General features: G+C 43.6%; 1 protein-coding gene across 1 annotated transcript in view; it reads left to right on the top strand.

Moving 5' to 3' along the window:
* CACNG2 (calcium voltage-gated channel auxiliary subunit gamma 2) overlaps window positions 1–25,591 on the top strand; it is a 123,625-nt gene extending 98,034 nt beyond the window's left edge. The window contains 7 exon segments of the mRNA XM_033162998.1: window positions 8,964–9,047; window positions 19,079–19,219; window positions 24,989–25,254; window positions 25,256–25,295; window positions 25,298–25,412; window positions 25,414–25,469; window positions 25,472–25,591. Coding sequence (XP_033018889.1) covers window positions 8,964–9,047; window positions 19,079–19,219; window positions 24,989–25,254; window positions 25,256–25,295; window positions 25,298–25,412; window positions 25,414–25,469; window positions 25,472–25,521 — 752 coding nt within the window. The 3' untranslated portion in view covers window positions 25,522–25,591.
* Window positions 25,592–27,270: the final 1,679 nt, after the last annotated feature.

Here is a 27,270-nt window from a genome sequence, read left to right as displayed (position 1 = left end):
TGTGAAAATGAAGGGGGGTGCCACTGGCAAAGTGTCGCAGCTCCCCCCTTATCCCAACGGCTCGGGGTAGGCTTGGGAGTCGCGGGCGGGCAGTGAGGGCAACCAGGGCGATCCATCCCTACCGCCCCCCACCTTCCTACACCCCTGGGTTCAACTAACCAACAAACATTGAGAATTGTAGGTTTGCACAAAATCTGGGTCTCTCTAACATAGAATTCTCAGCACTTCCATAAAATTATAGTTTCCAGGTTCTTCTGTGAGAAACAATGACAGTAAAATAAAACAGTTGTAAACCTGTTTGAATCTGTGTGCTCTTAGAACCACTTCACGTGACACATTTTTAGTACACATGAAGTGTAGCCAGGTCCAGCCTCAGGGTGGGTAAACTGTGCTGAACTGAATGGGATGCCAGGCTGAGCTCAAGGGCTGTTTTGTTTTTTAAACATATTGTCTGCAGTGAGCTTTGGTGGCAAAAAAACAATTTTCTGCAATCTTTTTTTCAAGGTTCTATGGGTTTTTCCCCCCAATACTATCTGCAAAAAAAGCTTCCTTCAGTTAGCTTTAAAGTATGTTTCTTTTTCGATTTCCACTTTGATGTCATTTGTGCTAGGTGAAAACCAGTGGAGCACAGCTTTACTCTGAGGATACATTACTTAGCACTTAGCACTTCAAATACTGTAAACACTATAAGCACTATATAAATGATAAAAAAGTAAAGCTGTAAGCGGTCAGCTGGAGATCTGTTTTTTTATTTGTAACTTTTCTGAATATTAAAACATGAATATTCAAAAGGGGGGGGGGGAGAGAATCCTTGCCGAAAGACAGGAACTGCTGCGAAAATAAATCAAAAGTAAAACTAGGCAGTTGCTAGGCTTGGTCACGTGGTTACTGCAGCTCTATATTTTGGGGCAATGGTAATCTTCAAGGGGGTTTGGGTTTTTTTTAAGCAGTGAGGAAAGGAGCTGCAGCCTGGGAGAATGTAGCACTGCATATGGTGATAGCAACCCTTTAAGACTAGTGATACCACTCCAACAGAGGGCTTACTCTTTGTAGCTGAGGAGGGAGTGCCTGGAATTCAGAGAGGAAACCTCACGACAGAAGCTACGTTGTGTTTGTGCTGAACATAATGAAGAACTTATTCCATGAAAGTCATCTTTTGAGAGCCACCCACCCCACATGGTGTTGTCATTATTGGGCTCATAAAACTAGTGCGGGAATGTGCAGAAAGCAGAGGAGCAAATAAGAAATAGCTCAGTCCCTTTTTGTGGACATTGCTGCACTAGCTTGATGAATGCATTGTGTGATTCTTTTTCCCCTTTTTTGTGTGGAGGTTGCGTTTCAAGTCATCATGCGCAACTGAGGAGCATGCATAAGCCAGCTCTGCCCCATTCAGCCCCCCTCTTCTGGCCACTTCTGGGTTGCCACAATGTGCACACATGGTCGTGCGCATATCCGAGGCATGCAAATTGGTCGTTGCCTGTACATTCAGTGTACACGTATTTTAAAAGGATCGTGTAGCTGCTTCAAATCTTAACATTTTCATAAACACATGAGGTGGGTTTGTAACACGAGCAAATGTGAAAGGGAAAAATGGCCCTTGGTGAGCTGCCTCTTAGAAGTGAAAAGGACCCAGTGAGTCACCTTGTCCATCCCTGTGTCTTAGGACACGACATCCAATACCTAACATACCTCTGAAATACGTCTGTCAACCCTGTTCTGGAAAATTGCCAAGGAACAAGATGCTATAACTGTTTTTCCATTGCTCAAAGAGAAATCTACCATCTGCTATAAATCACAGGAGGCTGCCTGTGAGTCAGACCATTGGTACATCTAGACCAAGTCTGCACTGACTGGCAGCAGCTCTTCAGACAGGAGTCTTTCCCAGTCCTGCTTGGAGATGCCAAGGATTGAACCTGGGACCTTCTGCATGCAAAGAGGATACTGTACCCTGAGCTTCTTTCCAAGCAAGGACTTGTATCCAAGCAATTGTGTATGAGATTAGGCTGCAGCTGCCTGCTTTGCACATCTATCTGGAAGCAAGCCACACTAAACTTATTGGAACTTCTTTTTGTGGAAATTTCTGAAGGATTGGGCTGTGAAAGTCTTACAAAGGGCTTTTTTCCAAGCACCCAAGCAAGCAAACATTGGTTAATTTATTTCAGCTGTCTATGATGGACCATGTGGGCAGCAAAGGCTGTTAAATAATGAAATATGTCATGTAATCTTAACAATAGCTTTTGCAGCTACCTTGAACACATTTACAGTGGCTGCCTTTGAGGAAGAATACTTCCTTTATTTGTCAGCCTGCAGCAACATCACCCAATAACGTAGGTTAGAGTATCATAGAAAATGGAAAACACTGCCAGAGTTTCTAAGGAATAGGATAACAGCTCTACCCTTGGGAAAAGTAGAACTTAATAACTAACTTGTCAAGGCCTTCCTTATGATTTACTCAAGGGAGCAGATGAGATGCAGTTCAAATCCTACAACCACTGCGAGCTAGGACTGAGATTTTGAAGACTGCTTGAAAGAACTCCAGAGGAGATAGATAGATAGATAGATAGATAGATAGATAGATAGATAGATAGATAGATGGATAGATAGATAGATAGATAGATAGATAGATAGATAGATAGATAGATAGAGTGGTACCTCAGTTACAGAAGCTTCAGGTTACAGACACTTCAGGTTACATACTCCGCTAACCCAGAAATAACGCCTCAGGTTAAGAACTTTGCTTCAGGATAAGAACAGAAATCGTGCTCTGGCGGTGCAGCGGCAGTGGGAGGCCCCATTAGCTAAAGTGGTGCTTCAGGTTAAGAACAGTTTCAGGTTAAGAACGGACCTCCAGAATGAATTAAGTTCTTAACCCGAGGTACCACTGTATATGCATTTTTTTTAAAGCAATTCACCCCTGTTAGAAGGCATTTTTTTCCCCACTATGGTCACTGATAAATGTATTCACATTCTTGGTTTAGAGGACTGCACTGACAAATTTGGAGAAATGCAAATTTCAGAGAAGAGATGTGCTTTGGTAAATCTGCATTAAAATACCATATTTACTATAGATAGATAGATAGATAGATAGATAGATAGATAGATAGATAGATAGATAGAACCTGGAACCTTTGTTTTTCTAGGTTACACATTGAATTTGTCTTACTTGTTTTTATTCATACATTCATTCATTTTCTAACATTTATATCCTGCTTTTCTTCCATCGTGGAACCCAAGATGGTATATGTGTTGTTCCCAGGTGTTTCCCGTCAAGAACTGCTTAGCTGATGGACCTGTGTGCCTTCCAAGCCATCCCTTGGTATCTACTTATTTCCTGTACACTTTCGTCCAACAGTCTTAAGAATCTCAACACTTGCCTTTTGTGGTTGTAGAATTTGAACTGTATCTGACCTCCTTCTGTTTCTTGACTTGTTTGAATTCAAATGAAGTTGGCATGAAGACTCCTGGCTTCTCTGGGTGCGACAGCCCAGAATCCCGGGGTTTGGACATGTTCAGCTCTCCTCTACTGATTTGTATTACCTGTTTGGGCAAAGGAAGGAACAGAGCCAAAAAATGATGTCTTATCGATACTCGATGCATTGTTTTTGTTTTCCGTTTGTGATATAATCAAGTTCGAGTTCGTCATTACTAACATCTTATCCACAGTACTTAACTCCTTCTTTATCCTAGTTCATTTTGAATCATCTCCTTCACATCTGTATTCCTTAAATCACTTCAAGCGATGATATGTTTCAAATAAAAGCAGTTCAGCTGCAGATCATCAAATGCTGAGTAATCAGACAATGGATATGTATTTATGGCTCTGTCCATGGTGTTCTGGTAATGCTGCTATATCATCACACAACTTGTGGTGAAGCAAAGCTAGTGGCAGCAATAACCAGAACCAAGGAAAGCTAAAACCTAGGTCTTGAAGAGTTAGGGACAGAGGAAACTGCCATGTACAAAGTTAGACCATTGATCCATCCAGCTCAGTATTATTTACACTAATTGGCAGTAGCTTTCCAGGGTTTCAGGCAGAGTTTTCTCCTGGCACTACCTGCAGATGCTGGGGATGCTACAAAATAGTTGCAAAAGACAAAAGCCTTTTTTGTTATTCATCTTTTCCTTTGCTCTTCCAAAGTTCTATTTAATAACTGGGAGATAACTTTCTCAAGGCATCATGCCTGCCACATACTTATATGACATGTGGCTGTTCCTAAAGTGTTGTTTTCAATATAATCTTAATTGAAGCCATCCTATTTGACCCCATGACTAGGGGGGTGGTAGAGAAATTTGATTTAAAGGCAAACCTACCTAATTTGTACTTTCCAGAACAACATGAGACCCAAAACTCAGCCATCATTTGAACTTTGCACTTCTCTGAATTTTGCAATGCAGTTCTCAAGCCACATAATGTGTGCACAAATGCATATACTGAGGTAAAGTATGCATAAAAAGGCATTTATTCACGAAAATAACACTAACATGTGTGTTATATTAGGGGGAAATTGCTTTGCAAAATTGCACAGAAGACAAATTTGTGTACAGAAGTGTATATTGGGAAAAATCATACTGCAATGCTGATGAAGAGTGACAGTTTAGATAATTCACAAGCTGATGTGGAAATGCACTGTATTTACTTGAGTCTAATGGGCCATCGAATCTAATGCGCTCCTTAATTTTCAGAACCTTGAAACAAAAAAAAGTATTTGCTGGTGAATGTAAATGTGCCATCGAATCTAATGCACACCTTAATTTTTGCAATTTAGTTTGGCCAAAAAAGGTGAGCATTAGTTTCAAGTAAATATGGTATTTTAATGCAGATTTACCAAAGCACATCTCTTCTCTGAAATTTGCATTTCTCCAAATTTGTCAGTTCAGTCCCCTAAACCAAGAATGTGAATACATTTTTCAGTGACCATAGTGGGGGGGGAATGCCTTCTAATGGGGTGAATTGCTTTTTTAAAAATGCATATACAGTGGTACCTCGGGTTAAGAACTTAATTCGTTCCGGAGGTCCATTTTTAACCTAAAACTGTTCTTCACCTGAAGCACCACTTTAGCTAATGGGACCTCCCGCTGCTGCTGTGTCGCCAGAGTACGATTTCTGTTCTTATCCTGAAGCAAAGTTCTTAACCTGAAACGTTATTTCTGGGTTAGCGGAGTATGTAACCTGAAGCGTATGCAACCTGAAGCGTATGTAACCCGAGGTACCACTGTACCATGCAAAATTGCATACAGAAATGTGAACATTAGGAGAAATGCACTGCCTGCAGGTTTCCTACAAGCATCTGGTTGGCCACTGTGAGAACAAGATACTTGTCTAGATGGGCCATTGGCCTGATCCAGCGGGATCTTCTTGTATTCAGGTTGGTGCATTGGTGCAATATTTGGAAAGTTTGAATTCAGTTCCTAACTATGCTGCAAAAATTAATAAATCTGTGCGACCTTCAATGACCTCTATAGGTCACTGCGCCGGCAAATAAGGAGTCAGATGAGACGTAATGATGGCTCCACCAATACATGTTCAAAATGTGTGGTGTTACATGGGAAACACAACCTGGCCCAAGACAAACAGTTCAAAATTCTGGATATATAGTTAATGCGGGGGGGGGGGGCAGAAGGCCAAGTAGAGATGGTACAAAATATTTGGGGAAGGGCAGTCTATGTGTGGCTCACCAATGACGGGAGTCTAGTATTGAAGCTGAGTCAGGATAGAGGGAAGTTAGCTAGGTTTCAATAACCATGATTCAGTGTTGGTGTCACATACCATTTAAAAACTCATTTATTGTTTGGCCAGCGGAGCACAAGCTGAACACTTCAGTCACAGCTGTTCTCAACTGTCAATTCTACAAAATGGCCACCAGCCTCCTCAGAGCACTTGAGGATGGGCTGGTGCATATAAAACAGCTGCCACCTGGAGGCCACTTTAAACTGCTACACCAGGCAAGCCATTTTGCTGCAGCCCATCACTCAGCTCAGGAGATTTCCTTCGCACCAATGCAACCCTTTTTGTTATTTCCTTCTCCCTTTTTTTAACGTTTGCGGTAGCACAAAATAAGGTCGACTGTACCCATGTTCTGCTTGAATAGCATGTGAAATAAAACCGAACCAAGTTAAGTAAAAGCTATCTGCGTTTTTATTATTCCTTTGTTTGTGTGGTTTGTTAGTCGATCCGCCCGCCCTCCCCATAAGGATTATATCCCATAGTTGAGTGAACCAGGCTTCCATCAAATTTGTGTTTAACAATCTCCAAAAAAAATGTCTAGGGTGAATCTTGCAGCTGTCATGAGATGAGTGATAAGATCTTTCTGAATGAGATCCTGTGCTTCTGGTTCATACATAGAGATAACAGGATGTTTTGGCGGTCCAAAGCAGTGGTTTGATTTATGATTCGTTCTGTTTCACGAAATATTTTAGTCCAGAAAAGGTGGGTGCATGGGCAAGTCCACCACAGATGGGTCAATTTATCTAGCTGCTGCATTTGACATGTTCATGTAAAAAAAAAATCAATATACAATAGTACAAGAATAGTGTGTAATAAAAAGTATAATAGCACTACAACATTACATTTTAAAAATTAACAAACAGTTCGTTTGATATATATCAACATTTATGTGAGCATAAAGTTCACTTATACATACAGGTGAAATTCGAAAAATTAGAATATCGTGGAAAGGTTCGTTTCTTTCAGTAATTCAACTTAAAAGGTGAAACTAATATATGAGATAGACTCGTGACATGCAAAGCGAGATATGTCAAGCCTTTATTTGTTATAATTGTGATGATTATGGCGTACAGCTGATGAGAACCCCAAATTAACAATTTCAACTTTGGGGTTTTCATCAGCTGTACGCCACAATCATCACAATTATAACAAACAAAGGCTTGACATATCTCGCTTTGCATGTCATGAGTCTATCTCATATATTAAACTCCAGTAGCTAATGAAAACAATTGCTTACATAAATGGACTTTTCCACGATATTCTAATTTTTCGAGTTTCACCTGTAAAGTAAAAAATATTCAATAAGTTCACATCCCAAAGAAGCCCCGAAGCTGATGGCGGTGTAGTGGTTAGAAGGTCAGCCTATGACCTGGGAAACCAGGGTTCATATCCCCACTTGGGTGATCTTGGGCCAGTCACTGCCTCTCAGCCTAGCCTACCTCACAAGGTTGTTGTGAGGATTAAAGGAGGGGAGGGAGAACCATATACGCCATTTTTATCTCCCTGGAGGAAAAGGTGAGCTGTAAATTCAATAAATAAATAAATAAATGCTTAGCAACACCACTCTATGCCCACCATTTATGCCTCGACCAAAAAAGGCCAGAAAGCTCCCTCCCAATTTTTTTTGCTAAAAGCTGCTCTCTGAGCTAAAGGGTGCAGTCAAGTAGGCAGAAACAACCACCCCCTAATGGTAGCCACAGAGCATCCCCTCACCCTAATACAGTTACAATTAATATCAGTGGACAATAATTAAAAGGCACGGGTAAATAAAAAGTCTTGAGCGTAAATCAGAAAAGAGGATACTGTTAGAGCATCTTAGACAGAGATGAATTCTGCATCAAAGCAGCCGCAACACTGAAACCCATGCTACTGGTGGACAGAGGGGAAATAGCAGGAACATTGTTTGCACAGATTGTGCATGGCAGTGGCAGAAGCGGTAGATGTTGGCATTGTTCATCAGAGATTTGGGCACAGTAAAGCCAAACCCTAGGGATTGTACATTTGGAGACACATTTATGGGGAGGCATGTACAGAAAACAGTGTTGTTGTTTACAATGAAAGCCTGCAGTGGGCCATTACAGAACATTTCTAGAAGAGCTTCTTTTCCGGTTGCTAGAAAAGTAGGCCATATATGTCACTGCTCTGCATATGAATATATGGAACGTGCATATCTGTGCAAAAGAATGTTTGTATTGTACCAGCAAGTATGCTTAAGCAGGTGTGGGTGGAAGCATATTGCGATCACTTAGTTTGTGTAAATATGATACGTACGTGGGTGTTTGGGTAGATATGGATGACGGCACACATCATCTAAAGCCTTATTATTGCAGTGGTACCCTGTGTTACGCACGCAATCCATTCCGGATCGCGCTACGTAACATGGGCGTGCGTAACGCGAACGCCCAAAAAAGAAAAGAAAAAACCCGGAAATAGCGCGATTTGAGGGCTTCTGCGCATGCGTGAAGTGCCCAGAAGCATTCTGTGCATCCAGGGGTTGTGCATGCTCTGGAAACGCTTCTGGGTTGCGGGGGTTCTTAACTTGAATGTGCACCACCCGGGGTTCCACTGTATTATTATTATTATTATTATTATTATTATTATTATTATTAGCTTTTAAACCTTCAGTGAAGATGTGTGCTCTGGTACTGGAGGCAAGGTCCACAGCCCTTAAAGAGTTAAAAATTAAAATGAAAACAATGGAACAAAAGGAAAGTGGAACAAATGTTTTTAAACTGTGATGCATTTCTGCAGGAAATTTTATTTGTGGTTTTGTTTGCTAGTTTTAAAATGGGTGACTGAGTGAGCAACACATGAATACAACAGTGGGGAGCACTCAGCCTTTAATTTATTAACATAAGACAGAATGTTAATTTAATGTTCACAAAATGGCACAGGCTCAGGAGAGTGATGTCATGGGCATTATCTAGTAGGTGACCATGGCACTTGTGTAATCTCCCTCCACGCTATTAATTATTGCAATGCAAACACTTATTTAGAGGGGCAGGAGAGGAGAATCACATTTTCTCAACCACAGAGCATTGCAGTTTGAATTGCTGCAGAAATGTACCAAGAGGGCTAAAAGTGTCTGGATTCACTGCAACAAATGAATAGCGTGTTTATTTGCACACCGAAACCATCTCCGGGAAAGGCCTTTGGAAAGAAAACAGAATGGACAGAAAAGGAGCTGTTGCCTGGGTTTCTGATGTTCTCATTTGTTGTTTCTTCTCTTGTATTGTAGGGAATTTTAAAGGTCTGTGTAAGCAAATCGATCACTTCCTCGAGGACACAGAGTATGAAGCCGACACAGCAGAATATTTCCTCCGTAAGTCTGCAGCTACTTTTTCCTTTGAGCTGATTATCATGTGTGCCTGGCGCTGCGTGCCCTTCGTTCTCTGCTGATGACATTTATGCAAAGCTCATTCCCTTGAGGATGGACACGCTGGGTAAGGCAAAATGTGAAAACCAGAACATTGCACCTCTCAGACTGTATGTGTGTCTGCCTTGAAAAGCTCAGCCAAAGATTCCATCTCATGCTTCTCCCGGTTCTCTTGCACACACTGTCCTTGTTTTGTTTTGTTTTGTTTTGTTTTGTTTTGTTTTGTTTTGTTTTGTTTTGTTTTGTTTTGTTTTGTTTTGTTTTAATAGTAAAATAGATGCAAAATGTTGCTGTGCTTTACATAGCGTTATCAAATAAAGCATACTTTACCCTTGTGGAAAGAAAGCACTTTTCGCTGCTGAAACCTTCCAGCTGCAGGCAGAATAAGTCAGCGTGGCCTGGGATGGGGCTGGTTGGGCAGAAAGTAGGCAGACCAGCAGCAGGTGCAGCCAGAGTTAATTTTAGTTTTGTCCCCAACCTCCTCCCTGTTAAGTTTTACAAAGCAACACTGAGACTGAGGAGGAGGAAACCGAGAGCCAGTGTGGGATGTGTGTAAGAAGGTAGGCAGGCAGGAGTTGTTTGAGGGCACACTGAGGCTGATGGGGTGGTGCCCCATTTGCCCTAATGGACCAACTAGTCTTTTCCCTTTGGGAGTTTCACGTGTCCTGTGCATCTTCCGCTTATGGGGACTGCCAGCATCCCAAATGGGGAACATGCAATAAGATTGAGACAGCAGCAGTCTTGGAAATCAACAAAGAAAGGTGCAGGGACATCAGGCAAGGGAAACTGAAGAGGAATAAGCTCAAAGAATATGCATACACTACTTTTTAAATTTGGGTTCAAAAAAGTACCAGAATTTAAATTGCAAAATGTATGCTTAATGCTGACCATTGTGAATGGCACACAGAATCATAGAATTGTAGAGATAGAATGGACTCTGGTGTATATTATTAGATTAGATTAGATTAGATTAGATTAGATTAATGATTATAATAACCAGGTTTCCCTGCGGTGAACATGTGGGGGAATGTTCTTTCCTAATTGCTCCTTTTGTCTTTAATTCAGGGGTGCCCTTTGGAACTGATGGTACCACATTGGTAGTTTTGCCATTTAAATATGGTTTTAAACTATGTGCCCACATTGAGAAAGTCACATGGGGATTGGCTTTAAAGACAATATTTGTAGTCCTTGGGTTGCCATCTGTGAAACAGGAAACTACCTGAACATAAAACACAGGAAGCCAGACCATTTTCCCATCTAGCACATTATTGTCCACAATGACTGTCAGCAGCAATCCACGGTTTCAGACAGGGGGCATTTCCAACCCTTCTCAAAAATGTCAGAGATAGGCCTAGGGAAGTGTACAAACTACTAGGTCACTGGTGTGCTGCGGGCATCATGGTGATGTTGCAGGTGTTTGAGATTTTCAATGCTTGTACTTTTATTTTCTCCTGGCTTTATACTGATGGGGTCTAGACAGATAGTAGCCACCAAGGAAAGAGATTTTAGGGGCATAGTAGATAGATCATTGATGGCAACAACACAGGGCCACACTAGATGTCATGAGAGATATGGAGCTGCATTTCTCTCTTTACTTTCTCCTTCTTGTGATGAAAAGATCTGCTTTTATCACACTTCTTGCACACCTAGCAAAAGTGCCAGCAAAGGTCGCTTCCAGACTATTGCACCAATCTATCGCCCATTCACATTGATGTCAAGATATTATTATTATTATTAATTATTATTATTATATTTATTTCCCACCCATCATGAGAAAGTCCCATGGTTTATTACAGCAATATAAAATTCAACATTTAAAAAGTTTAAAACAAATTATAATCATCCTCAGGTACCTTCTGTATTCCAGCAGGGGATCTACAATGGTCCCCCAGAGCAACCCGCGCTTGCTGTTCTATCCCCTTGCTGTCACTGCCTATTCTACCTGCCCTATCCAAGCAAGTGAGTAGCATCAGGAACTATGAGAAAGAGGAGCTCATCTTGCCTTCTCCCTCTCACCAGTGATGTGGCTTAGACTCAGTCAGTCCTATTTCATTGGGGCTCAAGCGGAGGTCCATTCTGTCCCATTTTGTGCAGTTTTTTAAAAAAAAATGCATGAAAAGTTCACATTAAAATTTTATGTGTTATTATATGTATTACTGTGTGCATTTTTGTATGTATTTCCCCCAAATACACATTTTTCCATTCCTTTTAAATGCACTTTATAACCATAAAATGCATATTTTTTGCATAATTTTTGAGCATTGCAAAATATAGAGAAGTGCATGACCCAATCAGGAGTTGCATTCTGATTCAGAGCTGTCAATATTCCTCCTCCATTCCTAGTGGTGACTGACTCTACCACATGCTAATTAGCTGACAAGAAGCTGAGCTACACTGGAAAGTGCAACGCTTCACATCAGAACTGTAGTAAGTGTTATAGCACAGTATCTGAGCTGCGCTGAGGGACAGCTCAAATCAACAGTCTTGCAAGCTGACTTTCCTACCTCAAAACTTACAGAATGGAATAGTAAAGGCTAAAATCTCCTTTTGAGTCTCATGGCGTGGCCATGTGAAGTATCTTACTATCTCTACTTTAAGAATATGTTTAATAAGACAATTAAATAAATGCAAGAATTGAAATATCCACCCTTGTCTTTGGGGCTTTACTTCCTTCATGGATTAAGTTACGGGGCAGGGGTCATAAATCTCACAGTTAACACAAGGAGTCTAAATAGCCTTCATATGGATTTTCAAAATTGTGCAAGTAGGTATTCTGGGGTGATTTGTTATTAGTCAGGGCTCTGGTAACTACCTAGGTTAGTTACTAAGGTGCTGGGGTATTCAAATGTATACAGTGCAGCTAGGAATAATCTTATTCCATTTATATTAATATCAACATGCTGCTTTTCAGGCCCTGCAGATGGTGTCAAAGCCATTCACAAGATAATAAAAACAGTCTTGACTCAGAGAAGCTTCTCACTGGTGGCAAAGACTGAAGTTGGGGGGGGGGTGCATGAGATGAGTGGCTGGGGAAACCCAGCCAGATGGGCGGGGTATAAATAATAAATTATTATTATTATTATTATTATTATTATTATTATTATGAGACAGCTGTAGTGGATAGAGTGATGGATTTGGACCAGAAAGATTTGGTGAATCCCCACTCAGCTAGGAAGCTTTGGGGTGGCTTCAGAAAATCCTTATTTCTAACCTGGGAAGATAAAATGGAAGAAATGATAGCCGGAGCAGCTTGGAGAAACTGCAGGATCCAGAAGTGATAAATATAGGCATGCATTGTGTTGTCTGCGCATGACAAGTACAAGATGCACTTTCAAAGCAGTGTGCTTATGGTGATCCCTGGGGTAACTTGTTGCTCCTCTTGAGTGCTGTGTTACCAGAAAGCACCTTGCTAGAAGCATGCACTTTGAGTGTAGTTCTCCATATGTGTCACCAAGCAGATGTTCTGCAGGAAACCATCGAAGGCACTTGTGTATCTGCTCCATCTTGGGGCCTTGCTTGCCTACCTGCTTAGTGATCTGATCTCTGCCTCTCAGTGTCCTGTGCCCCCAACCACAGCTATAAGAAGTTGACCCCAGACCCAATGGCACAGCTGCCAAGAGGAGAACTGTTTGCCCTAAACTGGGCCAAACGAAAAGGGATGAGGCCAAGGGTGAGGAACCTATAGCCCTTCAGGTGATGCTGGACTACAGTTCCCATCATCCCAGACCATTGGCCATTCTGGCTGAGGCTGGTGGGAGTTGGAGCCCCACAACATCTGAATGGCCACAAGTCCCAAATCTCTGTGTTAGTCAAATTGGTGGCGTAGGAATGGGGGTGCGGTGGGTGCAGGCCTGGCCTGAGGGGGTGACTGCGGGGCCTGGCCTGCAGTGCTCCCGAGCCATACGCCTCTCCTGGGGAGTGATGCGGTGGCTCGGGCACCTGCAGGCTCCGCACTGCCCGAAACGGCAATGTGGGGATTGCAGACTCTACGGAGGTCCCGCACAGTGTGCTCTGCCCTGGCTTGCCCTGCCCCCAGGTGCAGGGCATTTGCGCGGCCCCGGGTGCCTGAGCAACTAGCTACGCCACTTAGTCAAATCACTGGGCACTGTCTCTTAAGAATTTCTCACAAGCTGTGTGCATAGGTAAAGAAGATTTGGAGGAAATTACAAGCTTTCCTGGGGAAAAGTTTGCATCTTTAACAGGACAGGCAAGAAAACTGATCAAGGGCGGCAGCGATGAGAAAAGCAGCACAACTTGCATTTATTTATTTATTACCTTTACTCCCCCACTTTCCTACAAGGTGCTCAAGGCAGTGTGCATAATCCGCCACTGCCCATTTTTTGCCTCACAACAACTCTGTAAGGTAGGCTATGCTGAGAAGTAGTGACAACCTACATGCTTCAAAGCTGAGTTGGGATTTGCATCCCAGTCCTAGGTCTGATACTCCAACCACAACTCCACCTTGGCTTTTGGAGGCAGCCTGGATTCAAGTTGTACACAGAATTAGAATGAGGATGCTGGGTTCTTTCTGAGACCATTCTGTCTTGGTTCCACCTTCACCCCTAATAGAGCTGTAGCTGCACCTTCTCGGATCTGCTTTCTAACAGCAGGGCTCATCCTCGTGCCTTGTCATTTTACAGCCATAAGTCTGGCTTGTTGTATTGCCAGGGACCCCGTCGTAGATTTGGGATCAGCACTGGAGCATTAGTGCTGAGCAAGACTGTCAACCTATACAATATTTTATCGTGGTTACCTCTTTAGATTGTCATCAGTCAAGCAGGCTTAAAATCAATGGCATCATTACAGAGCTTCAATCCACTTCCTGGGTTGGAAGGGTGTAGTAGTCAGAATGAGATTGGGCCATTACTTCACCTAGCCCAGCATTGTCTGCACTCAAGGAGGTGTTTCCAGCATAATTGCCAGAGGGGAGATGTGGAGGACTGAACACAGGACCTTTTACATACAAAGCATATGGCCTGTCTGTCATCTTTACACACAAAGTTGCTAAAAAGTAGTTATATACCTCCAAAGACATTTATTCACAGACCACTTCATACAACGGAGATGTCTGATTACGTAGTTTTGGTTTCCAGTTTTTAATCTTTTTGAATGGGGGAAGATCATGTGCCTGCCTTTTAAAGTGGAATAGCAACAACAGCAATGGTTCATTAGCAACTAGGCAGAAATGTTTTCTTTAAAAAGCCCACACACAAACACAACAAATGCAATCTAGTCTGCTTCTGTGCCTTGAACAGAGATGTGACATGCAGAACTCAACAGCTGTATGTTTATGTGACAAGGAGCTAAACGTTGCCATCTGCTCATTGTGCCACATCAAAATTGCTGTTGAAGGGACAAGTTCCAAAGCTGGAAAGGCTACTGGAATATCCTTCCATCCACTCCACCCCTTCATGCTAGAACAGAGGAAACCCAGATAGGAGAACAAGGCATGGAAGACTTTCCCTATAAATGTTAGAAATTAAAGACCTGCTGATAGGATGGCTGGGTGGAAAAGAGGCCAAGGCTTTCACACCCTTGGCTGCAGCTATATGTAACCTAAGGGTGGGGACAGGTGAAAAAAGGGGTGGAGCTCCTTTAATAGTTGTGTAGAATAGGAAATTTCAGCAGGTGTAGCTTGCAGAAGTAGGGTCCCTTTTTTTTCATCTGGCCACCCTATGCAATGCCTATAATTTTTGAACCTTCATCAGAGAATGCCTACATATTTCTATGGAACTATGCAATCAATGAACACAGCCCCCCTTGCTTCGGAGATCAGTTTCACCCATTCATACACATTGCAGGGAGTAAGCTCACAATACAAACACCTAGAGCAAAGAGTTTAATTTTCTCTATCCTTCTAGGGAAAGAAAAGCTTATATGGGGTGGGTGGGCACAAATATTCAGGGCTGCATGACTGAACATAATTGCAATGAATCATGCAAATTGAGTATAGTTTGCAATCATTAGGCTTGCTTTTGCATAATATATTCTGAATGGTGGTCCTTTCCCAGACAGTCAAATAAAACTGGTCCAGAAGAGGCATTGTGCTGCTGCCACGGTTCTCTGTTGTTACTTTTGTGCTGGACTAATTAGCAATGTATAGGGGGCAGCGGGAGAAGGAAAATAGTGGCACACACCTATGGTATTCTTAAAAGGGCCCTCAGAATGTAGGGCATCCTCTGATGGCAAGCATCTGATGGCATTTGCTGTCATTCCCCACCGTTAAATCTCATTAGTGTTTTCCTGAAGTCATTAGTGTAGCATACCACCATCTCTGAAACATAGCCAGGAAACTGGGAAAGGCAAGAGATGTTTCTCTAGCCCATCTAATACAGATTTAGAATCTTTTGGATCTGGACAGCATTGCTGCCACGTTTTCCACAGCAATTAGCTATGTGTTGGCACTAAAATGCATATATTGTTGCAGTAGTAGTGGTAGTAAAATGAAACCTGTAGGGAATGTATAAAAGCTGATCCAAGATTTGAGTACCTGTCCCTTTATAAATGAAGTACATACTTCCCTCCTGCTGCCTTGTGTTTGATTTGCGTTTGGGGCATTCACACAACATTCATATATTCTTAAGCAAAACAGCCAAACACCTTGACATATCAGGTGGTAAAAAGAATTGCCTGGCAAAGCAAGTGAAAGGGACCGAATGAAAGGCAAGAGAGAGCACAAATTCCAAAGCTCCCCCGATAGAAAGCAGGCCCAAAGACTCACATATGGGGATAACCCAGAGTGTTTGTCTATTTCATGCCTTTTTCAGCATAATATTCAGAGCGGTACAACTTGATCCAAGTGTACAAGTAATGCTTTTATTGCAAAACTGACTAAAAGCCAGCAACTGGTACTCAGAGACTTACTTCCTCCCACAGTGGAGGCAGATCATGCCCATCATGGCTAATATTGACAGCATTAATGAGAGCCAGTGTGGTGTAGTGGTTAAGAGCGGCAGACTCATAATCTGGGGAACCGGTTTCGTGTCTCCGCTCCTCCACATGCAGCTGCTGGGTGACCTTGGGCTAGTCACACTTCTCTGAAGTCTCTCAGCCCCACTCACCTCACAGAGTGTTTGTTGTGGGGGAGGAAGGGAAAGGAGAATGTAAGCCGCTTTGAGACTCCTTTGGGTAGTGAAAAGCGGGATATCAAATCCAAAATCATCATCATCTTCTTCTTCTTCTTCTTCTTCTTCTTCTTCTTCTTCTTCTTCTTCTTCTTCTTCTTCTTCTTCTTGAATTTGTCCAATCCTCTTCTGAAGCCACCCAGGTTGGTTACCATCACTACACCTTATAGGAATGAATTCCATACTTCAGGTATGCTCAGGGTGAGGAAGTATTTTCTCACGTCTGCCCTGAATCTTCTAACATTCAACTTCATTGAGTAGCCATCAGTTCGTCCTTGTAAACTAAAAAGTCCCAAATGTGAGATAACCTATCCTCACAGGGGAATGGCTTAAGTCAGAGTGACCAAACATGACAATTTACCTTAGAATCACACAGTCCTCCCAAGAAAGAAAGCTACTGTACTTGCTTCTAACAGTTTCCTTTTTCGAAAATGTATCCTGTGAGCTTCTTTACTTCCCTGTATCACAGCACATGTCACACTGTTGCATCATGGGATGTGTTTCTGTAAATTAGCAGTACTGAACGGGGAGCGAGAACCTGGGAAGATTATAGGAGGGCTTAGATGGACCCTAATATAAAATTATGAAAAGGAGTCAGAAGTAAACTAAACTCTATGGTTAAGATGATGGTGAATAGATGGATCCCCCCACCCCCATTTTCAATTCACACTTACTTGTGGCCTGGCCATTCTAATCTGCATTGTGCTTTTGAGGACTGAACATCTCAGGTTGCTTACACTCCATACATTTAAAACACACACACATACCCCCCAAAACATTGGGAACTGTAGTTTGTTAAAAGGAGTTGTAGCTCTGTGAGGAGTAAACTATAGTTCCCAGGATTTAGAGTGTGTTTTAAATGTATGGTGTGTACACAGCCTTAGATGCTGCCACACGCATTACAGTGGTACCTCGGGTTAAGAACTTAATTCGTTCTGGAGGTCCATTCTTAACCTGAAACTGTTCTTAACCTGAGGTACCACTTTAGCTAATGAGGCCTCCCGCTGCCGCAGCACCGTTGCCACGCGATTTCTGTTCTCATCCTGAAGCAAAGCTCTTGAGAGCCAGTGTGGTGTACTGGTTAAGAGCGGCAGACTCGTAATCTGGGGGACCGGGTTTGTGTCTCCACTCCTCCACATGCAGCTGCTGGGTGACCTTGGGCTAGTCACACTTCTTTGAAGTCTCTCAGCCCCACTCACCTCACAGAGTGTTTGTTGTGGGGGAGGAAGGGAAAGGAGAATGTTAGCCGCTTTGAGACTCCTTCGGGTAGTGATAAAGCGGGATATCAAATCCACATCCAAACTCTTCTTAACCCAAGGTACTATTTCTGGGTTAGCGGAGTCTGTAACCTGAAGCGTCTGTAACCTGAGGTACCACTGTACATTTTAAGTAGAAAATGTTAGCCCCAGTGTTTTCCATTGCAAGCATGTGAAGTGTGGACATGTGCATGTTCATCTTTAAATGCCCATGTGCACACATTGTGGATGCATGACCCATTCAGGCTTTTCTCACACATGTACATGCATGAACATATGTCAATTCCACACTTTACATTTTGCTGAAGCTCTGCGTTTCCTAGCCCAGTTGCAATGTATAGAGCCACCCATACTCCACTATTCCTAACCTGGAAGATAGATAGATAGATAGATAGATAGATAGATAGATAGATAGATGGATAGATAGATAGATAGTGTGTGTGTGTGTGTGTGTGTGTGTGTGTGTGCCACTTATATATCTGCATGCTACTGCCATCTGCTGGGTGGAATGTGTGAGGATGGGAGTGAACGAGAGAGAGGGTTAATAGGACTGCCTTCGTTTGTGTGCAATTCATATGTGCCTTTTCTAAGTGTGTCTCTGTGTGCATGCACACGCGTGTCAGCAGGGATTTATCCTTTGGCTCTCTTAGGAGACACCTCTGCATCCACTTCTGCAAAAATCTGTGTTTATTTTTGTGGTGCCTCTCTGCTGATTGCAGTTGCCACCTATATGCTCCAGTACTGCACTGCGTTAGTGGTGGCTTTCTGGCCTGCAGATTTCACTTTCTGTTTGGTGAGAGGGGCATGCCTTTGGGCTTTCTGGGTGCATGAAGGAGCTAGGAGAACGTCTGCTATCAGATGCCATTTGACTGGTCCCTGGCCCAGGGGCGTAGGAATCCTCTTCGCCGCCCGGGGCGGCAAACGCCGCGCAGAGGCACCCCCCTGGGGGCGGGGGTGTCACGGCACACATTGGACAGACTGCGCATGCACGGAAATGCCGCACATGCTCAGTCCGTCCGTGCCGGCGCTGCTGCTCCCGCGGTGACCGAGTGAGCCGCCGAGTGAGTGGTGGCTTGTGGGGGTGCCCCGGCCGTGCTGCTTTACAGATGGGTCAGCACGGACGGGGTGCCAGGCAGCAGGGCTCGGCTTGGGGAGTGGCGGGAGGGGCCGCCGAGTGTCACCCCCCTCCCCTGGAACACGGGGCGCCCCATCCCCCACCGCCCCTCCCTTGCTACGCCACTGCCCTGGCCCCAAGTTCACTGCTCGTTTCTAATATCCAAGATGTTGACAGTTCTTTTGTAACAGCTCTCTTCTTCTGTTGACACTCTGTTTCTCTCTCCTCCTTCTGTCTCCTTATTCCTCCCCTATATCACTGTCCTTTCCAATTCCTGTGCTTCTTTGCTCTGTCTTTTTTGTTCATCCTTGGTACACTCCTCCTTCCCTCCCCTCCCCTCCCCTCAATCTCTTCACTTTGCTCCTGTTTGCCTTCCCTCTCCTTCTCCCCATCCTTCTCCACATTTCTTGCATGCATGCTGTTCTGTTCCTGCCCTTCCTCCCCCCACCACCACCCACCCCAAACCCCTTTCTTTGCTTACAGGGGCTGTAAGGGCCTCTAGTATTTTCCCGATCCTGAGTGTGATTCTGCTTTTCATGGGTGGACTCTGCATTGCAGCCAGCGAGTTCTACAAAACCCGACATAACATCATCCTTAGTGCCGGTATCTTCTTCGTGTCTGCAGGTAAAGGAGGGATGAGGGTTGACCAGCGCGCTGCCAGTCCTCGGGATCAAAGGACAAAAATCGCAAGCGAGGGTGCTGGGAGGCCGAGAGAGCAGCCACTAGGCAGCTGCCAGTGCAATGGAAGTGCGTGGGGGGGGGGGCAGAGGAGCAGAGAAAGCAAGGAGAAAGGGCATGCAAATGTTTGCACAGCTACAGTGACAGAGAATTAACTAGTGAAATCATTTACTTTAGATGAAAGAAGAAGTCAGAGAGAGGGGGGAGAGAGAAGATGCATAACTGCATACTCCAGAAATTCCAACATTTTGGGGTTATCACCTGTTTTAGGCAAGCACCAAGGTAGACATGATGATGGGTTATATCCATGCTAGTCCTACCCCAAGTAGACCTGTTGACATTAATGGACATGGCTAGCTTAGGTTTGTCCATTTCAGTGGGTGTCTTCTGAGCTGAATTTAGTTGGGTACAGCCCCAGATGTCTGCTCCAATCGCATACTTTTCTCCCAGCCAACTTAACTTCCAGTACTAGATAAAAGTTCCGGGGGGGGGGGAGAGAGACTGCAGATGGTTATACTGTACAATTGCCCCCAAGTACAATGTGATGAAGGGTAGACTGGAAAGGGTGGAATGGGTGAACAAGCAAGCTACAAGCAGGGTCGGGGGAGTGCTCTTAAAATCAGATGTCTCTGCCCTCATTGGAGCATACCCAGGCTTGAACAGATAGGTCTTCCACTATCTCACCTAGTGTGGCCCTGAGGTTGCAAAACCTCTCAAGTCCAAAGAGGATTTTGCTGTCTTACAAAATTTGCATTCAAAGGTGAAACTAGGTTTGCCTCAAGTAAGTCACCTGCCAGCTGAGGATTACATTTCACACATGTGATGAAGAGGGTGCTAGTCTAAAAAAAAGTGTATGCCGTAATAAATTTGTTGGTCCTTAAGATGCCACTCTCTGCTGGTTTTACTTATAATAGGGCTTCACACATGTTGAAAGTGATATATAAGATCATGGATTTGACTACAAGGCTTATTCTTCACTGTCCATTTGTTTGGCAGAGAAGAAGAGCCAAGACTTATCCTTCACTGCTCAGTTGTTCAGCAGAGAAGAACAGTGCATATCTCTTCTGTGGCTGCATAGAAGGGTAGGAAAGAGGCCCTCTCCAGACTTCCTCTTTAGCAGCCTCTTAGTAGGGAGGATGTGGGGCAATATAGGCAAGAACAAGATATAATGGTGCTTCTTCATCTTAAATACATTGGATAAACCAGGCTGTTCCAATGTATTATGGGAAACTTTCATTTCAGCCACAGATTTACTAAAGACAAGGGTCATCTATCACCACCAGAAAATAAAGAGGACGCAAATAAAATATCCCAACATATTTTTTATTATTTTATGCATTATCCACAAGGCTGAGGAATAAAGAGTAGCTCAGGAAAGTGAAGAAGTTTTGTTTGGCATCTCATGCCTGATTGTGTCACTGGGGTGGTCTGGGCTGTACCATTTCAGCTTCCAGATGGGGCCTCACATGATCGAATGTTCCTCCATACAAAAGAACATCCCTCCACATGGAATATTAGAGATCAGAGAATTCTAGTCTAAACATCTACATGACATGCTAGTTTTAAGTACACACACACACACACACACACACACACTTACATACATACACAGAGTAACATTCAGTCATGTAAACCCCCAACTGCATTCAGAAGTGGTACAACCCCAGCCACAGGTTTCCCACCTCAATGAGAACTAGGCCACAGAAGAGACAGGACCTTGAATTTCACCTTATGTGAAAGTCAAATGGAAACCCAAACCCAGCTTTGCAACCTTTTGATGATAGCTGCATCTAAAAATAATTGCTGTGTGTAGGCTTTTCATTAGTAGTCTGTCCCACTGTTTTGTGGCTTTTACCTCTTGCTTCTAATTACTGTATTTATATGTTGTCCCTAATGGCATCAAAGCTGTTTACAAAGGAAGTCAAACACAATCAAATACAGTATATAAGAGAACTAAAGTAATGAGTGTAGTATACAAAACATCAGAATCCATAAAATAAGATTCCGCTTGCTCAGTATTTCTGTTCCCTGAATATCCACACGCCCATACCTCTGTTAAACTATACTTGCACACATTCACCCATAATCAAGCAAGAACACATGCACCCTCACTCTCAACAGTTATTGAACTCAACAGTCACCTAGTTACATATACAAGTCTGCACAACACTGGCAGACTAAAGCTATGAGGCTAAAACCAAATATAATCTAGAACTCTACCATCCCAAATAAAATCCTCAAACTGTTCAGCCAAACACTCATTCCCATTCCCTCCAGATGTTTCCGGCTGCAATTCCTATCAGCCCCGGCAATCAGGGAGGATGGGAATTGTAGTGCAACAACACCTCAAGGTCACTAGGCTACTCTTGCCATGGGTTTATTGTTTGTTGCTGAGAAAGCAAGCTGTCCCTGAGTCCTCAGCCACCAGTTCCTAGCTCCCACATGAGAAGCGGTTAGACTCCAACCCCTAACTGCCAGCAGCCCCACACTGTCACCTGGAGAGCACTACACGTCCCTACATTCAACCAAAGCACAATCATAAGGAGCAGAGTGGGGCTCCTCGCCTTCATAGAACCTCAAAGCCATGACAGCTCTTTTCAGCTTTCTGGGCAGAACTGGAAATTCCATTTGCCCTCTCCATTGGTTCTTGCTGACCAGTGATGCTGATATTTGGACCCATGCTTTATACAGCAGGGGGCAACAGCTTGTGGACTGCTTGTGAGCTTCCTGAAGGGTCTGGCTGACCAGTGTTAGAAACAGGGTGCTGGACCAGATGGACCTCTGGTCCAAACCAGCAAAGATCTTATATTACAAGGTCAGTTATTAATATTGTATGTGACTATTTTGGTGGTGCTCCATAACTGTCCATTCCTCTCTACTTTCACTATTGGCTGTTTCCTATATTAGCATGGGAGTTTTCTTTGGAAACTGGGGTGTGCTGCTTCAGTGCATCTGTTCCCTGCAAAACACAGAGCTTTTGGGTGATTGCTCACAGGGTCAAATGAGGGCCATGAATCAGGTGAGGGCCATGGCTTTATCAAGACCTGAACTGAATGCTTATTTGAAGTGCAGCATGCTGAAAACAGTGCTCTGTTAGGTAGGACACCAAGCTTGGAAAATCCAGAAGTCTTATCCTGCCTGCCAGTCACAAGAGACAATGTTACACGCCTCTTGAAGATGCTCTGATGCTTGAACATACCCCAGGAGTAGCCAACGTGGTACCCTCCAGATGTTGTTGGACTACAACTCCCATTATCCCTAAACACTGATGGGAGGTGTAATCCAAAACACCTGGAGGGCACCAGATTGGCTACCCCTGGCACACATCATCTGAGTTACTCACTAGGCTAGGTCATTAGACATTGTGGATCAGTTACTACCACATTAGTGGAGTGCTGACTTTCCTATATCCAAACCCAGCGAGTGTCCTCATCAGAGACACAATCTAGCATAAAGGAAAGACTGAACCAGCTCTCAGAATAATAATGTTGGAAAGGATCTCAAACATCCAACCAGCTGCTGGTGCAGGAAATGTACTGCTACATCCCTGATGTTCTTGGATGTATCTTGGAGAAAATGCCTGGTGAAGGCACACCTTAACATTTAGAGTTAGATGCATATTGGATCAGCCGTCTGGACAGATGTGGAACAGCATTGTTGTCCACCTCATGTATTCTGCTATATCTTCTCAGAAATACTGGTATGACTACAAAAAGTGTATCATTTTGGAATGGCAGTGTTTTTAGCATGTGGCTTTCAGGAGCTCAGATCAATAACAATACTCATAATGCCCATTGTTACTGGAGCTACAGGTAACTCACAACTTATGTGCATTTAAATTGTGTACAATCAGCTTTATGTGCTGGGGGGATTAAAAAGGGGGGCAGGCAGGCAGGAAAAAAGACTTCAGCAATCCCACCCACCATTGCACCCAATGTGTTTTGACTATACACAATTGTGGCTTTATGTGTTATCCCAGGAATGCAACCTCCACGTAGGTAAGTTGAGAGTCACCTGTACTGTCTGCACCTCCATAAAAAGCTTGATTTGCAAATAGGTTGTTGAGGTATCACAAACAAGTTGTTGGCAACAAGGTTGAGCCCTTTTATCAGATTCTCCCTGTGAGGATAAGAGGGGTTATGTATACTGCCCTGAATTCCTTGGAAGATGTGTGTGATAAAGGAGTAAAAGAAGGGAATGGAATGATTACAACAACAACAACAACAACAACAACAACAACAACAACAACAACAACAACAACAACAGAATAGTGTCCTTAAGGGGGTATCCTATCCCTACCTTTATGCCGGCTGAGAGGCCCTGGGAATCAGTGGAGGTGCTACCTCTCTATAAACCAGAATAATTTATAAACCACCAGAAGTCCCCCAGAACCACCACCACTGTGACCCTTAGGAATGCTCTGCCCAATGGCTTTTAGGGTGGTCACTTTTTGTAGAATTATTGTGCAGCTCATTTGTGAATTTGAAAATACATTTTTCTCCCCAGTTAGCCCATTGACTATGAGTACTGTGTAAAATGTGGTTGTGAGATTATTATTTTTTTAAAGAAAGCAACAGCATAACTCTATTGCCCTCTCTAGCACTGATCCACAATTTTGTAGATGTTTAGCTTCTTTTTAAAAAGGGGCGGGGTGTGTGTGGCTCTCTTTCCCATCCCCAGAATGCACAAAACTTGCCTTTCCTTTTTTTTACATGGAAACAGAGTATCATGTTGGTTTGGCAGTACAGTACTGTAAATAGAGCTCTGAAAGAAAATAAAACCAGAGTTGTTGTTTTTCCTATTGCCTGAAAAGTTTGCAAAATCTCTACTGGGGTTCAGTACACAATTAGGGCCAAATCACTGGGTCATTTTTTTAAAATAGTGAAGCCACCCAAAGCTGTCCCTTTGGGCATGGCAACTGGTCTTCTGAATTTGCCAATATTGACAGTGTAGCACCCGTCACACAGTGTATGTGTAAAAAGATTTGTTAACAGGAAGCGGGGCCATCCCGTGGCATCACACGAGGGGCTGACCCTCAAGCATGGATGTCTCTTAGAGGGGTCGTTAAAAGCCCACATCTGCAAAGGGCACCCTGATTGTGCAGAGTCTGCCTATACATGTCTGTATATTCATGTTTAGGCATGTACCCCCCTACAGGTGCTTAACACGGAGGGCCAATGACATGCACAGTATTGGGACAAGGGTCAAAAGTGTGGGGCCCTGCTTCTTGTTAATTTCAGACTCACCACACTCAAAAAAGCAATCCAAAAGAAGATTGAGCCAGGAAGTGGCACCATGACCTTGATGTGTTCAGGAGCATTCTAAATATCAGATAAATGCCCCCCAACCCCTATATTGTGGAGGCTGCACTTCCGCACAGTTGCCATTTTTTTAAAAAAAAAAAGGTCACATGAATTGGCCTTGGGGTGGGGTACAGATTTTATATGTTATTATTGTTTTTTTATTATTGCGTTTTTATACCAACTTTATTTCAAGGCACAAAAGTGGGTATATGTGATTGTCCCCCTTCCCATCACAACTGCTCTGTGAGCTGAGAGACAAGCAGTGGCCCATAGTCACCCAGCAAGCTTCACGGCTGAGTGGAGATCTGAACTCTGGTCTCCCAAGTCCATATCTACCAGGGCTCTTCAGTTTATCCTTGATGTACCTAGAAGGCATGCTAATGGTTTCTTCTCTCTTGCCCTTTGTCCACAGGTCTGAGTAATATAATTGGCATCATTGTGTACATATCAGCCAATGCTGGGGACCCCTCAAAAAGCGACTCAAAGAAGAATAGTTACTCTTATGGTTGGTCCTTCTACTTCGGGGCCCTGTCATTCATTATAGCCGAGATGGTAGGAGTGCTGGCCGTACACATGTTTATTGACCGGCACAAACAGCTGCGTGCCAGTGCTCATGCCACAGACTACCTCCAGTCCTCTGCCATCACCCGCATACCCAGTTACCGCTACCGCTATCAGAGCACGCAGTCGCTCCAGTTCCCGTTCCACCGAGCCTTCACATCCAGGGATGCCTCTCCCGTCGGGATCAAAGGGTTCAACACCCTCCCATCAACGGAGATCTCGATGTATACCCTGACCAGGGACCCCCTGAAGGCTGCCACTACCCCCACCGCCACTACAATTCAGACAGGATAACAGCTTCCTCCAGGTTCACAATTGTATCCAGAAAGAAAACAGGACTCTATCCACACTAACACAGCCAACCGCCGGACCACCCCCGTATGAAGCCGTCGAGAGGGCTGAAACATGGGGGGGGGCAGGGAAGGTGGGGAGTGGGACTTGGGTTCAGGATGGGAGGGAGCAGTAGGGGTGGGCAGGGGGAGAGGAGAAAGCAACCATGGGGAAACCTTCCAAAAGCAAAAAATAAAAAATAAAAAAATCCAGAAAAAACCAGAAACAAACTTAAGTGAAACACTGAAAAGAAATGACAAAACGTTTTAAAAAAAGGGAAAAAAAGAAAAAAACTTCAAAAAATCAAGAGAAAGAAATTTAAAATTATAAAAAATAGAAAATAAATTTAAAAGAAAATGCATGATTCCCATGTACCATTATTTTAACATTTAATAAAAACAGATTTAAAAAAAGGAACCGAGAAATAACAACAACAAAAATAATTTAAAAAAACCAAGCAGGAAGAGGAGGCAGCTCTTTGGATTTCTGGGGGGTTTTACTCTTTACTTTTTCAGTTTGTTTTCTTTTCACTTTTAACCCGCTGTGGACTTGCAGGTTCTTAAGGATCTCCAGGGACAGGTGGTAACAAAATGCAGTGATTTCAGTGTCCTTGTGGATGCCTTTGTTGCACATGCACTGGAGCCTGCCTAAGCTTACCAAACCCCCTGGAGTGACGAGTGATTCGACATGTTCCTGTGGGTCCACAGGGCTTAACAGTGACCTTCCTGTCCTTGGGGATTTGAGGGTTTAATGCTGATTCACTGATCTCCAGGTCTCAGGAAGCTAAGGCTGATCAGCTCAGCCTCATCAGCCTGTGACTATCCTGGGGGTTAACAGTGACATTGCAAAAAAAAAAAAAAAAAAGCTTCATAAAAAAGTGGCAATTTTTTAATAAAACAGAACCAACTATAAATAAATGTAAATATAATAAGTGGATTTACTTGCAAGAAAGCCAGATAGTATTTTTCTTTTCATTTTTTTTCCAGCTTGAAAACTGTGAAAACTAAAATCTTAGGGGTTGAGAGGCTTCTAAAGAGAAAATGGAAACTGAATCCATTTGAAAACAACAAAAAACTTTTTAAAAGACACCCATAACTTGGCCACTTGGTTGGTGTGGGTCATATTCCCTCATGGGCCATGAGAATGTTGGGCCAGGAAAAAGGGGGGGACATCTCTCCCCACAGAGAAAAGGCTGCTGCTATTGCTGGGGCTGTAACCTCAAACACAGAACAAGGACTAGATGTTAGCATGGAGACTTCTGCTCATGTTCCCAAACAGGCAGGCAAAACATGCTATCCCCTGAACTCACTCCCAGGCTTAAAAAGAAGTTGACAGGCAAAATGGCTGCTACTTGTCTCCCATTGTCGGTTTCGTTTACACTGCTAGCTTTCCTGGTGCGTGTGATAGCTCTTGCTGGATTCATTCAGTGCCCCTCTCATGAACACCTGACACACCGAATCAAGACACAGTCCCCCAGGGAAAAGTTATTCCCTGACTTCATTCTGTTGTCAGTGCCAGCTGGCTGTAGGGCTCAGTCAGTCAAAAGCTGTAGGCTTAGCCTGTCTTACACAGAGACACCGGCCTGTGGGGTTGCCGTATTCAAATATGGGACAGCTTGGCCTCCAGACCTTTAAGAGAAGTTGCCGTTTTCCCCACCCGCCATTGCAGCAGCAGTGATGGGAGAGAAAACTGCAACTGCTCAGATTCTGCTGCGCCATGTTACATGAAGTCAGACGGGCCATGTTGTCCCATGTGGGAGCTGGCAGCTTTGCAAGTCTCAGTTGAAAGGGAGAGAGGCAGGAT

Source organism: Lacerta agilis, chromosome 10 (genome assembly GCF_009819535.1).
Source record: "Lacerta agilis isolate rLacAgi1 chromosome 10, rLacAgi1.pri, whole genome shotgun sequence".
In the NCBI taxonomy this organism is placed as follows: Eukaryota; Metazoa; Chordata; class Lepidosauria; order Squamata; family Lacertidae; genus Lacerta; species Lacerta agilis.
This window is presented reverse-complemented; position numbering and strand designations above follow the sequence as displayed.